Source organism: Acinonyx jubatus, chromosome D4 (assembly GCF_027475565.1).
Source record: "Acinonyx jubatus isolate Ajub_Pintada_27869175 chromosome D4, VMU_Ajub_asm_v1.0, whole genome shotgun sequence".
Classification (NCBI taxonomy): Eukaryota; Metazoa; Chordata; class Mammalia; order Carnivora; family Felidae; genus Acinonyx; species Acinonyx jubatus.
Genome location: NC_069391.1, coordinates 92,904,521 through 92,920,670, shown reverse-complemented (window position 1 = coordinate 92,920,670; position 16,150 = coordinate 92,904,521). Strand labels below are relative to the sequence as shown.

Here is a 16,150-nt window from a genome sequence, read left to right as displayed (position 1 = left end):
ATCCATTCATCAGTTGATGGACATTTGGGCTCTTTTCATAATTTGGCTATTGTTGATAGTGCTGCTATTAACATTGAGATGCACTGCCCCTTTGAATCAGCATTTTTTTTTTTTTTATGCTTTGGATAACTTCCTAGTAGTGCAACTGCTGGGTCATAGGGTAATTTTATTTTTAATTTTTTGAGGAACCTCCATACTGTTTTCCAGGGCAGCTAGACCAGTTTGCATTCTCACCAACAGTGCAATAGGGTTTCCCTTTCTCCACATCCTCACCAACATCTGTTGTTGCCTGAGTTATTAATTTTAGCCATTCTGACTGGTGTGAGGTGGTATCTCATTGTGGTTTTGATTTATATTTCCCTGATGATGAGTGATGTTAAGCATCTTTTCATATGTCTGTTTGCCCTCTTGATGTCTTCTTTGGAAAAGTGTCTATCCTGCCCATTTCTTCACTGGATTATTTGGGGGGGGGTTGACTTTGGTAAGCTCTCTATAAATTTTTGATACTAACTCTTTATCAAATATGTCATTTGCAAATATCTTCTTCCATTCCATCAGTTGCCTTTCAGTTTTGTTGAATATTCTTTTTATTTATAAGCCATCACTGTATTGCATCATCTTTCATTTCTGAACTTATTATTTTAGCCTCCACTTTTTCTTGTCTAGCTTAAAAAATTATTAATTTTGTTAATCTTTTGTTAATTGACTTAGTCGTTGATTTTTTTCTATTTTTTTCTGCCCTAATATTTATCATTTCCTTCCTAACTTTATGCTTAGTTTGTTCTTTTTCTAGTTTCTTAAGGTGTAAATTAGATTGTTTATTTGAGGTTTTGTTCTTTTTTTAATGGAGGTGGTTATTGCTATAAACATCCCTCTTAGTGCTACTTTAGCTTTACTCCATAAGTTTTGGTATAATGTATTTTAATCTTCATTTGTCTTGAAATACTTTTAAAATTCCTTCTTGATTTCCTCCTTGACCCAGTGGTTTCAAGAACATGGTGTTTAGTTTCCATGTATTTGTAAAAATTTCCCATTGTCTTGATATTTTTTGGTTCCTAGTTTCATTCCATTGTGGTCAGAAAAGATAATTGGAATGATTTTGATATTCTTAAATTTGTTAAGATTTGTTTTATGATCTAACTTGTGATCTAACCTGAAGAATGTTCTGTGTGTCTGAAAATGTGTATTCTTGGGCTGCTGGGTGGCTGGGTTCTGTTAGATCCACTTAGACATAATGTTGCTCGAGTCATCTCTTTCTTTATTGATTTTCTGTCTGGATATTCTATCCATTATTGTAAGTGGGGTATTTAATTCCCACTTTTGAGAGAGGGAGACAGAGAGAGAGAGAAAGACAGAGACAGAGACAGAGACAGAGACAGAGTGCGAACCGGGAAGGGGCAGAGAGAGAGGGAGACAAAGAATCCAAAGCAAGCTCCAGGTTCTGAGCCATCAGCACAGAGCCCGACAGGGGCTCCATGAACTCATGAATTGTAAGTTCATGACCTGAGCCAAAGTCGGACACTTAACCAACTGAGGCACCCAGGCGCCTCTCCCCTATTATTTTATGGCTGCCTATTTCTCCTTTCAGGTATATAAAATTTGTTTTTATATATTTAGGTGCTCAGATGTTGAGTGTGTACATAGTTATAATTGTTATATCTTACTACTGAATTGACCATTTCATCATTATATTATGACCTTGTCTTTAAAGGCAGGTTTTGATTTAAAGTCTATTTTATATGATATAATTTATAACCACCCCTACTTTCTGTCGGTTGCCATTTACATAGAATATCTTTTCCCATCCTTTCACTTTCAGCCTAAATCTAAAAGAGTGTCTTGTAGACAACATACTACTGCATCATGCTTTTTTAACCATTCAATCATTCTATGCCTCTTGACTGGTGATGCTAATTCGAATATGAGATATAATAATTTAAAGTAATTATTGATAAATGAGGACTTACTATTGCCATTTTGTCTTGTTTTGCAGTTCTTTTGTCTCTCTCTTCCACTCTTGCTGTCTTCCTTCGTTATTGATTTATATTTTAGTGATTTTGTTTGATTCCTTTATCTTTTGTGTATTTATTATAGGTTTTTTCTTTGTAGTTAATTTGAGGCTTGCATAGAATAGTCTGTAGTTATAACCCTGTTTTAAATTTCAGTTGCATAACAAAAACTGTACACTTTTATCCTCCCCCACATACATTGTGTTCTTGTACTCAGTTTACTTCATTTTATATTGTGTATCCATGAACAAATTTTTCTCTTAACCATTAAGTCAGAGTTAAAAGTAATTTATAAACAACCATTACAGTGCAACCATTTGTTGTATATTAACCTTTACCAGTGAGAATTAAGCTTTCATGCTGCTGTTGAGCATGTTTTCATTTCTTTCTTTCTTTTTTGAGAGAGATAGATAGCAATTGCAAGTGGGGGAGAGGGGCTAGGGAGAGAGAGAGAGAGAGAGAGAGAGAGAGAATCTTAAGCATGCTCCATGCTCAGCACAGAGTTTGACACAGGGTTCAATTGCATGGCCCTGGGATCACAACCTGAGCCAAAATCAAAAGTCAAATTTGCTCAACCGACTGAACTACCCAGGCACCCTGAACATGTTTTCACTTTAATTTGAAGACTCCTTTAAGCATTTCTTGTAAGACAGGTCTAGTGGTGTTAAACTTCCTCAGTTTTTGCTTGTCTAGGAATGTCTTTATCACTCCTTCATTTTCAAAGGAAATTTTTGCTGGATATAGTTATTCTTGGCTGGAAGTTTTTTCTTTTAGTGCTTTGAATATATCTTCCCACTCTCCCAGCTTGCAAGGTTTGTGCTGAGAAATCCACTGATAATATTTAAAAAGTTCCTTTATTTGTGATAACTGGCTCTTCTCTTCCTGCTTTCAAAATACTATTTTTGTCACTGATTTTTGAAAGTTTGGTTCTAATGTATCTCTGTGTTTTCTTGTTTTTTATTTTTTTTAATGTTTATTTATTTTTGACAGAGATAGAGAGACAGAGAATGAGCGGGGAAGGGACAGAGAGAGAGGGAGACACAGAACCAAAGCAGGCTCCAGGCTCTGAGCTGTCAGCACAGAGCCCAATGCGGGGCTTGAATTCACAGACCGTGAGATCATGACCTGAGCCAAAGTCACCCCTGTGTTTTCTTCTTTGTATTTATCCTGTTTGGAAACTTTTCAGCCTCCTTAATCTGGATATCTATTTCTCTCCCAAGATTTGGGAAATTTTCAGCCATTATTTCTTCTAGGATATATCGCTATGCCATTATTCGTACATTGATTTTGTTGATGCTTCCCCATTAATATTGCAGATTTTCTTCGCTGTTTTTCATTTTCCCACTCTGATTGGATACTTTTAAATGATCTGAGTTTGAAGACTCTTTCTTCTAAAGTCTGCTGTTGAAGCTACTGTGTTTTTCATTTCATTCAAATGTATTCTTCAGCATCAGAATTTCTATCTTAGTTCTCTTTTATAAGTTCTATCTCTTTGTGGAACTCATTTTACTCATATATTGTTTGCCTGATTTTGTTGAGTTGCCTGTGTTTTTTTGTGTGCTCACGGAACTTCTTTAAAACAATATTTTGAATTCTTTGTCAGGAAATCCATAGATTTCCACTGGGGACTCTAACTGAAAAATTATTCTCTTTCATTGGTCGTTTCTTTTTTCCTTGATTTCCTTTGTGTGTGTGTGTGTGTGTGTGTGTGCGTTTCTGATAGCCTTATATTGACAACTGCATTTGAATTAAGTCCCCTCTTCCAGACTTTACAGAAAAACTTTACTGGGCAAAGACTTTCACCTACAGCTGGTTTTGAGGGTGCTAGCTAGGTGGGATTTGGCAACTCCAGCTCTGGGAGAGTGCATCAGTGTGGACTCCTAGCAACTCTGTCAGCTGAGGGTGTCATCAGTCAACACTGCAGAGGGCCTTGGCAGCCAAGGCTGCAGGTGAACACGGCACAGCAAGGACGGGTGCAGTCCTCAGTGGCAAAGAATGACGAGGTTCTCCTGCACTGCTTGTCCACAGCAGGGTTACTTAAAAAAATCTTTGATTTTAAATCTTTGATTTTAGTGTAATGCGGTATTAAGCTTACCTCAATCTTAAAATTCAGCTTTAAGACAGCATGATTAATTCATTTAAATGGAGAAAAACCCAACAAAAATAGATAGTCAAACTGAATAAACTCTTGTATCCCTCCTCTTAGGTAAAAGAACTGTAGTAGTATATTTTGCTCTGACATAGTAATATTGATCATCAGCAATTGTTAGAAGGTGAAGGAGGAACAGTAAAATATCTTCCAGACTTTTAAGACCAAAAAATGAAGCAAGCTACTCCATACCATTTACAGTTTTATTCAGGGTAATGTAGTGACAACAATTTTGGGGTGGCTGGGAATCAGGCAGATGACAATCCAGGTCTTGTGCAGCTATTCTCTGCCAAGTCCAGACCTTAACCCACAGATTCTGCGGACCTAGTTAAAGTGGTGCCAGATGTGTACTAGAGGGGAGGGAGGGGGAATAAACAAGGTTATCTCTTTCTACTGGTTATCTAAAGTGGTGCCATCTGTGTGCCAGAGGGGAAGGAGAGAAAGAAACTATTTTATTTCTACTAATTAGCTAAAGAAATTTAGGGACAATCAGAACAAGCCTTCCTGCCTTCTGGTCAGGGCATATATTAATCTCCAAAGGGCCTGGCATACATATCACTACACCAACATAAACAAGAGGTAGGGCCAAAGATGCAGTCAATGTTGTCAGCATTCCTACCAACATTATAATGGCGTCCTTATCTTGTACTTATTTTAAGATTAGTCTTAGTGGAATCACACCGTGTTCTATATATCCTATCAATGTTATAGCAAATTTCAGTGGATGCTATGGTAAATAAAAAATAAACTTTAAAAACCTCCATTGCTCTACTGTGAGTGTAGCTTAAGAAAATGGCCTACAAAATTTTCTGGTTTGGGGACCCAGGTAACAGGAAGTGATACTTTAGCTCATAAATGATATAATCATTATAATCAAATAGCATGGCATCGTGCATATATTTTGCTTTTTGTTTAGAAAACTATTTGTTTAAATTAAGTATTCATCCAGAAAAGTAGGCAAATCATGAATATAAAATTGATTAATTTTCACTAAATGTGCACATCTGTGTACCCAGCATCCAGATCCAGAAAGAGAACATGATCAGCCATATAGAAACCTCTACAATACTGATAACCCTGACTTTGAAAAACAAATTGATTTTTTTTTGTATTTTTGAGTTATGTAAAAGGAATCATATTGTCTATATTCTTTTATGTCTGGCTTCTTTTGTTCAACATCATCTTGTGAGGTTCAAAATGCTATTGAGGAAGTTATAATTCATTCATTCTTGCCATTGCTATATGGTATTCCACTGTGGAAACCACCATGATTTAGGAGATCATGCATGTATTTTCTTTCCAAAATAATATACCGACTACATTACATTGTACAAATTCCTTTATGTAAAATAGGGTTTCTCAACCTTAGCACCACTGACATTTTGGACCTCATAATTCTTTGCTGTGAGGGACTATCCTATGCATCGTAGGATGTTTATTAGCATCCCTGGCCTCTTACCAACTGCTTCTCTCCAGGAGCCAATAAAATGACAATAAAAAAGGTTTCCAGAAATTGCCAAATACCCCCTGGGAAGCAGAATTACCCCAGGTTGAGGACCACAGGTTTGAAGAATGGGACAATTTTATAGAACCTTGGGACTTGTATATGTGCCATTAGACAAAGTCTACTGAAAAAAAAAGTTCCTCTTGTCTTAGCTTAGATTTAAGCATGTGAGCAAATGTGGCCTACTCGTAAGTAATGCAACAAATAGCAAAACCTACTATTTCTTTTATTCCTTTAAAATATGAGAGTTTGTTTTTATTTAAATCCCAGTTAGTTAACATATGGTGTAATAGTAGTTTCAGGTTACTTTATAGTGACTCAACACTCCCATACATCACCTGGTGTTCATCACAAGTACACTTGTTAATCCCCCAAGAAACAGACTACAGAGAACACGCTGATGGACACCAGGGGAAGGTCGGTGGGAGTATGGCGGAAATAGGAGATTGGGGATTAAGGAGTGCTCTTGTTGTGATAACCCAATACTGTTTCAACAAGTGAGAAAGCATCAACAGCACATTAAAAGAAGCAACAAAGTAAAGGCTTTAAGTGTGTGTGAGTGATTATTTTCAAATGTTACTTAACTCTTCCCACAGACATCGAGAGAATATCCAGAAAGAAACAGAAAATAATTGAGAGCTTTACATTAATCATCTCAACAAATCATCTCAATTATCTCTATGTATAATTACATACTGTGGTGTGGGAGGCCGGACCCCGGTACCAGGCTGAGACCGGGTCGAGCAACGGCTCCCTGTTGACTCAGCCAACCCGGTGGTTCCCCTTCCCATTCCCCCACTTGCAAAGGCATACGAAAGCCTTGTCAAGGCTGAGAAATCTAATTCCTGAAGCCTGTGGTCTGTGGGTGTTGGCAGTAATGTTACCCCCCTTTTTCTACCCCGGGTCAAATAGAAACAAACATGGGAACTGTGTTTTGCTAGCAATCTATCAACAAGGTCTTGCTGCGACCCGTTTAGAAAGTTCACAAGGTATACAGAACTAAATGTTTTGGCTGGCAGCGATCATGTGAAACCTGTTTATTCTTACAATGACCTGACCCATAAGAGTCTTGATATAAAAGATTGTGTACGGCAACAATAAAGCCGTCACTTGGGCCATCAGCCCAGGGGACCCTCCTGTTCCCAAACTGGCTTCTCTTCTCTTTTTTTTCTTACATTCCCCTACCCTCAGGACCCTGATCTCGGTGTTTGTTGCGCTGGTCGCAACACTGTGGTTTTTGAAATTAATCATCACGACAATCCCAACAAGGTAGGTATTAATACCCCAAATTTGTTTATGGGGAGAATGAGGATTAGGGAGGTTAAATAACTTTCTTAAGGCTGCACAAGCAATAAGAGGTGAAGAGATTCCAGCTCAAGTCAGTCTTTCAGCTACTACTGTCACCATTTCCTTTAATCTATTTCTTAAAATTTGTGAATTAAAGACCACAGGTTTTTTTAAATATTAAATATCTGATCCACATGCACCTCAACTAAAAATTCCAGCTGAAGTTCTAAATGTTGGCATAGACATACCAGGTAAGAACAAGAGACTGCATCCTCACCCTTGTATATAATTCCTTGGATTGTTACCCATTCTGCTTGTACCTATGAACGTTTCTTTTTTAAGTTTTTTTTTTATGTGAGAGAGAGAGAGAGCATGAGCAAGGGAGGAGCAGAGAGAGAGAGAGAGAGAGAGAGAATCCCAAGGATACTCCATGCTCATGGGGTTCGATCTCACAACAGTGAGATCATAACCTGAGCTGAAATTAAGAGTCTGATGCTGAACTGACTGAGCCACCCAGGAGCCCCCTATGAACATTTCTGCCTTCCAAAACATGATTAGCAACATACAATATACTGTATGAGTCCCGTAAAATTAAGTAGGAAAGACTTCCAATCCATACTAGGGGGCCCTCTTTCCTAAATACACCCTGTTTGAAACAGTATTATCCTGGTTTAATTTCTTCTACAAGCATTTATAGAGCATTTCCTCTGTTCTGGGCACCAAGCCAGGCCATGGGACTACAAAGACAAATGAGAGAAGTTCCTTTTTCTAAAGAAGTGTATGGTAAGCAGAATTCTAAAATGGTCCTCAAGATTCCTGTATTCTGGTGTGCAAACCCCCCCACTTGAGTCCAGGCAGGACCAGTGAATCTAATGAGATATCACTTCTGTGATTAGGCTACTAATAATCAGTTGACTTTGAGTTAATCAAAAGGAAGGCTGTCCTGGATGGCCCTGACGTACTCAAGTGAGCTCCTTAAAAGATGAAGTATCAGAGAAGTGTGAAGGAGCAAACTGTCGTGGATAGGACCACTTAGCAAGTATCTGAGAGCAGCTTCTACATGATGAGAGCAGGAGCTAATAGCCAGCAAGAACATGGGACCCATAGTCACAGGACCACAAGGAAATGAATTCTAGCAATAACTTGAGAGAGCTTGGAAGCAGATCCTTATGTAGTTCAGCTTCCATATGAGTATGTGGTCAGATGACATCTTGATTTTATCCTTGTGAGACCCTCAGCAAAGCCAGTTAAAGTCTGCCAGATTCTTGACCCACAGACACTGAGATAATTCATTGGTGCTCACTTAAGTTGCTACATTTGTAGTAATTTGCTATGTAGCTATAGGAAAGTAATAAAAAAGTGCATAATTCATATTTTTTTAGATTGGGAAATTGGTCAGTTTTCTTCTTCTGATTATAAAAGTACACTAAAATATAGTCCCAAATCAGAAATTTATATGAAAAATATTCTTAGCTCTAAAGCCAATCATTATTAAAGAAGTACTTTAATTTTTTTAAGTTTATTTATTTATTTTGAGAGAGAGAGGAGCAGGCGCGACAGAGAGCGAGGAGGAGAGGGGGTGGGAAGAGGGAGAGAGAGAGAGAAAAAAATCCCTGCACTCTGTCAGCACAGAGCCTGGTGCAGGGCTTGAACTCACAAACCGTGAGATCATGACCTGAGTGGAAATAAAGAGTTGGACACTTAACCAACCGAGCCAGCCAGATGCCCCATTCTTTTTTAAATTAATGTTTTACAAAATATCACACATATTATTGTTTTACGATCTTTCTATGCTACACTATTGTATGCATATTTCATGTTCATGTGCATCTTTAAAAATCAGTAAAGAAAAAAGCAGCACTTCCCAAACTGTGTCCTACACATCTTCAATATATTAATCAGTGTTTCAAGAATAAAAATGTTTGAGGAACACTTCTTACTATATTTTCTCCTTAGAAAAATCATGATATGGGGTGCCTGGGTGGCTCAGTCAGTTGAGTGTCCGACTTCGGCTCAGATCATTATCTCACGGTTCGTGGGTTCAAGCCCTGCATCAGGCTCTGTGCTGATAGCTCAGAGCCTGGAGCCTGCTTCAGATTCTGTGGCGCGCGCGCTCTCTCTCTCTCTCTCTCTCTCTCTCTCTCTCTCTGCCCCTCCCCCAATCATGCTCTGCCTCTCTCTGTCTCAAAAATAAAATAAACATTTAAAAAAATGAAAAAAAGAAAAAAAAAAAAAAACAAAAGGAGAGGCGCCCAGGTGGCTCAGTCAGTTAAGCATTTAACTCTTGGTTTTGGCTCAGGTCATGATCTCACAGTTCGTGGGTTTGAGCCCCATATCAGACTCTGTGCTGACAGCATGGAGCCTGCTTGGGATTTCTCTCTCCCTCTCTCTCTCTCTGCCCCTCCAAAGCTCTCTCTCTCTCAAAAAATAAACATAAAAATTTTTTAAAAATAAATAAAACTAGAGGAAATCTGGCAACAAAAAAGAAAACATTTTAATTTTGTAATTATTTAACACATAGTTATTTCCTACCAGGGGAACACTCTTCCTCTTGCATACCTATTAACATCCTGAGAAGAATCTTTTCATTAATAATATGAATTCAAACAATTGAAGATATCTAAACCACTCTTGGATGAAACAAAGTAACACACAACTTTCCATGAGCACTATTACTTTCTTAGAGCCTAGGATGTTGGATTAAATTATGTGGACTCCCAGGTCTTTTGTTTTTAATTTTTAAAAATATTTATTTTTGAGAGTGAGAGAGAGAGACAGAGTGTGAGTGGGGGAGGGGCAGAGAGAGAGGGAGACACAGTAATCTGAAACAGGCTCCAGGCTCTGAGCTGTCAGCACAGAGCATGATGTGGGGCTCAACCTGGGGAACAGTGAGATCATGACCTGAGCCAAAATTGGATGCTTAACCTACTGAACCACCAAGGTGTCCCTGGATTCCCAGGTCTTTGACCTTGATCAGTGCTGAATCAATTAAGAGGTAAGGATAAGGGTCTATTTAAATCCTATGGTATAACTGTTAACATAATGCAATTACACAATTCACCTCTTAAAAATTACTTTTATGACTGTCCAGATCAAGGGACCACCTCACAGTGCTTTCATCAAATACTACTTACAGTGGTATATTTCTGCCAATGCATTTCAACTGGGATTTTAACAAACTGGTATGCATTTGGAGGATAACCAGAAAAGATGGCAGGTTTATTTTGACATTTTAAGCAATTGCAATTAGACATTTTTATATACACAAAGCAGGCAGAGGCAGGAGGAAAGCATGGCTGAAAGAGGCAAGCAGTCTTTAGCTCAATGAAAGGGTAATGAGCGCTATCGATAAGTGAATTGGGTGTGTTTAACACATCTCTTCTCTGGCTATGTTTAAGTAGAAGTTAGATGACAACCTGGCTAAGATATTGTTGGGAAATTTCTTAGTCTCAATTCAATGCTGGTGACTTCTAAAATTCGATCAGTCTCCTATTGTGAACTAAAGTGTCTTTAATCAAGGCCAAGTAGCAGTACAGTCCCTGCATTAGGGGGCAATTACGTTGATTGCTTGAGATTAAGAAAACAATAGTGTTCTTTCAGGAAAAGCCAATTTTGGACATCAATGTGCTTTGGGAAGCACAGTCTGAACAGTCTCTGTAGGTCAAGCTACAGACTGAATTGTGTCCTCCCAAAAATGTGAATGTTGAAGCCCAAACCTCCAATGTGATGGTATTTGGACATAGGGTCTTTGAGAGGTGGTGAGTTTTAGATGAGATCGTGAAGGCAGGGTGTTCATGATGAGATCAATGACCTTATAAGAAAAACCAAAGAGCTTGTCCTTGTGAGGACACAGTAGGGAGGCCATCTGTAAGCCGGGGAAAAAAAGCTCTCATCAGAACGTGACTGTTGTTTAAGTCATCCAGTCTGTGGTATTTGTTATGCTGCCTGAGCTAAGACACCAAGGTTATACTAGCTCAAGGCCTGGGAGGGACCTAAGCCAGTTCATACAGTATGTCAGAGCAGACAAACATATTTAGGATTGTGCATTAACTGTTTGCAACTTTAAAAATAAACTTTAAAAATAAAACTGCCAGTTACTTTACCAGCAAAGATGGGTGTATTCAGAAATATCAACGAATTGCAATTCAGGGCAAGGAAGCAAGCTACTGGCAAAACCATAGACAAGCCCCAAGAACAAAGGAGAGGAATGTTCTCTTGCAGAGAAAGTTGGGAAAGCTATTACAAACAAAAAGTTCGTTTGAGTAAACGAGGAGTTTGAAGTATAATGGCTTTTCATTGGAGCTTGGGAGAAAAGAACCTTTCTTCCTCCCGCTGGGACAGTAACTAGTAGCTAAAGCACCGCGGATTTGCAATTGGGTCTCTTCTTGTTGGGTCTACAGGTGACCCAAGGGATAGGGCATGAGAGCTCCCCCTTCCGGTTTCCTTTTATTAATTCTCACGGTAATAACACAAGATGTAAATCAGTAGTGGACTGATGGCACTTACTTCATTCTCGGTTAAGTCCGTCTGGGTCTGATGAGGAGGAAGACACGAGGCCTTCAGGGTTTCAAGGTACTCGTCTCCTCTCAAGGAGGCACTGAATGAATGCTGAACTATCTAAGCAGGAGAAAATATTCTGAGTGTATCGTGTATGAGTACTCCAAATTGTGCAGCTCACAAGGTCTCTGAGGGCCAGTGATGACGATATTAGCATTTATGAAGCCCGGATTCGTGTTCACTTTCCCTAGATATTTCAGACGCTAAGTTCTGTGCTGCTGAGTAACCCGTGCAAACCCGCCGTGCTGGAGCCATCAGTGGCCCGAGACTGGACCAGGGGCCCTCACGTTTCCTAACACTGTCCTTTCCCCGCACCCCACAGCCTGACTGGGCTCTCCCTCAGCTTGTTCGGATTTCGCAGAGGAACGGACTGCCTGGTCACAGTACATATAGCGCTTTCCCAGTTCTGGACTGCGGCCTGGAGAGGGGTGTCCTTCCGCGTCAGGATGTGTCCATTTCTGTGCCTGAAGAGGACACCAGGAGCCGTTCCACAAGCGCCGAAATTACAAAACAGTCGTTCATCTAAGTCACTTCCCCAGATTGGACAGTGTTTCAGGAAACAGCACGGCCGCGAGGCGGTGGGAGATGACATACTTCCGGCGGGCGGCCGCGTGAGCACGCCCCGGCGGCCTCGGAGGCGTGGAGGTGGGACCTCAGGTGGGCGGGGCGCTGCCGGAGGCCTCGGGCGCGGGCGCCCAGCTCCAGGAGGGAGCTGGGGCGCGGGACGGGGCGGGGCCTTGTGACCGTCCGGGGCCGCCCCTGACGCCGCTGGCCGCTGCGAGAGTCGCGGTCGTTGCGGCGGGTGCGACCGGCGGCCTCTGCAGTTGCGCTCCCGGCCTCGCCTCCTTGGTGGCTCCGGCCTCAGCCGCCCTTACAGCCCTCGGCGTCGCCGCTGGCGCCGCCACCCGACCCGCAGGCCGCCGCGGGCCACGGAGCCCATGAGGGCGCGGGCCCCGCCGCCGCGTCCGCGGCGTCGTCGTCGTCCCGGAGCACCCCGAGCCGGCGCGGGCATGGCCGCGGCATGAGCGCGGAGCCGCCGCCGGAGCCGGAGGACGCGGCGGCGTCGGAGCCCGCGGCGGGAGTCATGCCAGAGAAGCGCCCGGGCGCGCAGGCCGCCGGCGGCCTCTCGGTGAGCGCGGGTGCGGCCCAGGGAGCCTGGGCGGGGCCGGGGTGCGGAGCCCGGGGATTGGGGGGGGGGGGGTGTACGTGGACAGGCCGCGTGGGCCCCGGCTCTCGGGCAGCCCGTCCTTTCCGGGGCCACTCCTGCGCCTCGCCGGACAAACCTTCAGGTGGTTTGTTGTCTCGGGAAGCACTGTGCGCGGGGTCCCGAGAAGTGGTTTAGTCCTTTCGGGAACTTCCAGACGTGCGGCAGGCGGTTCCACTTCCGTGGTGCAGTTCCCGGCCCGGCCTCCTCCGGCGTGTGGGGGCCTGTCGGCCGGGAACGCTCGGGCCGCTCTCCCTCCGGGTTTCCGCCGGGTTCGGGTGGCCGCCAGGGCGCTGATTTCATAGGCCCGGGTTCGGCAGAGCCCGCCGGCCCAGAGGCGCCTCCGGTTCGTTATGGGGGAGTAGAAAACACAGAGCTCCAGTCTTCCTTAAAGACCCTGGGTTTTTCTGCTCTATTCAGGACAGGAAATACAGAAACGTTACAGGGTAACACCTAGGAAACGTTTTGCCAAAGAAAACCAGAAATTTTAGGAAAGTTAAATGTATGCGGTCGACTTTTTTTTTTTTTTTTTTTTTTTACAAATTTTACTTTACAGATTTTTAGCTTACATACCTATATTTGCTTTTAGGAGACCCTAGATGAATATTATTTGGTGATACGAGTCTCCAGTAACAGAATTGGGAGGAGGGGGAAGTAGAATGGAGCCCGAAGAGCTGGTTCTGGTATTGGTCCTGTGAGAACGGTGTGCCCTGCCACTCGGTGCCTCATCCATAAAAGGAGGGAGAGCTTAGTAGTAGTGTTGAAGGGCCCTCCTTGCTCAAGTGAGTTCTCATTTTTGAAAAAGCGTTAAGGGTTCCTCATTTCAAAGACAAGATGTCTGGAAAGGGAGGTTTATTTCATGGTGAGAGGACATTCCAGAGAATTGGTTTTTCTCGTTTTGTTTCTGATTATTTGAAAAGGAGACATCATATTCCTGCCCCTCACCTGAGCCAAACCGCCGGGTCCTCCTGGGTCTGAATGGACAGGCCATAATTACTCATCAGCCACCAAGCTAGTAACATGGGAAACAGCTTCCCTCATCCGTTGCTGTACTTGAGGACACCCAGTACTTCGCCAAGTGTAGCTAATTTTACCAGGCAAAGATTTTAGGTTGTTGGCTTCCTCTGCATCCCTCTGGTTCAGTTCCTCAGCGTTTTTGACTTAGAGTTTGACTTCTCTCTCGGGACCCTTGCTACCCTCACCATCAGTTCTTAGTTGATTAGTGTCATAATTACTGCTGTCCTTAAGTTTTTTCATTGGTTCTCCTTGGCTTTTTGGATAAAAATAAATAACCCAGCAGGTTGAAGCATTATAGCATAGTGATTAAGTGAGCATGCTCGGAATCCCAGGTCCCACCTTTTGTTACCTGCACAAGTTGCATAACATCTCCGAATTAATAATAGTATTTACCTCAGAGGATTGCTAGGGTTACTGCAACCTTGTACCTAGTAAGTTCTCAATAAATATTGGCTGTTACTATTTCTCAATATTTTCGGCATGAATGGCCAGAATGTATACGTGATTCCTGACAAGTCATTTACGAAAAATTAAACCTGATGATTTGGGGGCGCCTGGGTGGCTCAGTCGGTTGAGTGTCCGACTCTTGATTTTGGCTCAGGTCATGCTCTCACAGTTCGTGGGTTTGAGCCCTGTGTGGGGTTCCGTGCTGACAGTGCAGAGCCTGCTTGGGATTCTCCCTCCCTCCCTCTCTCTGTGTCCCTCTCTCTCTCTCTCTCTCTCTCTCTCTCTCTCTCTAAATAAACTTAAAAAAAAAAGTTGATAATTTTATATGCTTAGAGCTGGAACTTTTGAAGGATGTTTACTCAAAGAAGTTTACTCAAGGAAACCTAGACTCTATCCCCTGGTTCCTTCTCCTGTGGGACCCTGATGCTAACCTGCTAATTTGGGCACAGATAGATTCCTACCCAGTCTTTCCTGGTCTCTGAGGGTGCATGGACTCCGTATTGATAAACTGCAGTGAATACTGACAGTGAATTTTCTTGATACTTACTGTGCTTAGTGAGATGCTTAGCATGGGCAGGTGGCAGAGTTCAGACACTGGTGCTCTTTTGCAATGTGTGGTGGCTGAGAAAGCAAGTGAATGCCCTTAAATGTTCATGTTGTATGCTGGTACCACAAATTATGCATCTTTCTGCTTACACTTTCTGTCTAGTATCATTTCCACATGCTACGTTCTGCAGCTGGGCCTGGAGCCTGACTGTGAGATCATGACCTGAGCCGAAATTGAGTCTGATGCTTAACAGACTGAACCACCCAGATGCCCCTGCTTGACTTTTTAATACAATAGTTTTGTATTTGTTTATCTTTTAAAAATAGCTTCATTGAAATATAATTGACATAGTAACAACTATATATGTTTATACAGGTTTGTATTTTGACATGTGTATACACTTGTGGAATCATTACCACAATCAAGACAGGGAATATATCCATCACTCCCAGAAGTTTCCTTGTGCCCATTTTATATCTTCTCTCCACCTACTTCACAGGCAAACATTTATCTACTTCCTGTCACTATATATTACTGTTAATTTTCTAGCATATGCTCTTTTTGGTTTGGCTTTTTTTTTTTTTTAAACTCAGCATGAGTTGAGATTTATCCATGTTGTATAAATCAGTGCATTCCTTTTTGTTGCTGAGTAGTATTCCATTGTATGGACATACCATACACAATTTGTTTATCCATTCAGCTGTTGATGAACATTTGCTTCATCACTAAGGCTTGGCAGTACAAATAAAGTTGCTATGAGCATTTGTCTACCAGTCTTTGTATGGGATATACTTTTAAGTAAATACTTAGAGTGCAGTGGCTAAATCATATGGTAGGTGTATTGTTTAACTTTTAAAGAAAACTGCCGAACCATTCTCTAAAGTTATTTTACAGTTTTACATTGTCACTAGCACTATGACAGTTCCACTTCATCTACATCCTCAACACTTGGTCAATTTTAGCCCTTGTAGTAGATCTGTATTTTAATTGTTTTATTTTGTTTTTAATTTGCATGTCCCTCTGGCTAATGATATTCAACATCTTTCCATAAACTTATTTGTCATCTTTATATCCTCTTGGTGAAGCGTCTGTTCAAGTCTTTTGCCTATTTTTATTGTTAGGTTGTTTATCTTATAATTGATTTTTGAGAGTACTTTATAGATTTGGGATGTAAGTCCTTTATCAGATATATGCTTTGCAAATATTTTCTTTAAAAAAACTTCTTTTTTTAATGTTTATTTATTTTTGAGACAGAAAAAGAGCATGAACGGGGAAGGATCAGAGAGAGGGAGACGCAGAATCTGAAGCAGGCTCCAGGCTCCGAGCTGTCAGCACAGAGCCTGACGTGAGGCCCAAACTCTCGGACCGTGAGATATCTCACGTGAGATATCTCATCTGACCTGAGCCAAAGTCAGATGCCCAATCGAGT

General features: G+C 41.7%; 1 protein-coding gene across 2 annotated transcripts in view; it reads left to right on the top strand.

Annotated features, from left to right (window-relative positions):
* Positions 1-12,282: 12,282 nt before the first annotated feature.
* MFSD14B (major facilitator superfamily domain containing 14B) overlaps positions 12,283-16,150 on the top strand; it is a 72,720-nt gene continuing 68,852 nt past the window's right edge. The window contains exon 1 of one of the 2 annotated variants that reach the window (XM_027041292.2): positions 12,283-12,635. In XM_027041292.2, coding sequence (XP_026897093.1) covers positions 12,528-12,635 — 108 coding nt within the window. In that variant the 5' untranslated portion in view covers positions 12,283-12,527. The remainder of the gene's footprint in view (positions 12,636-16,150) is intronic. The other variant, XM_027041291.2, reaches the window with a different exon arrangement.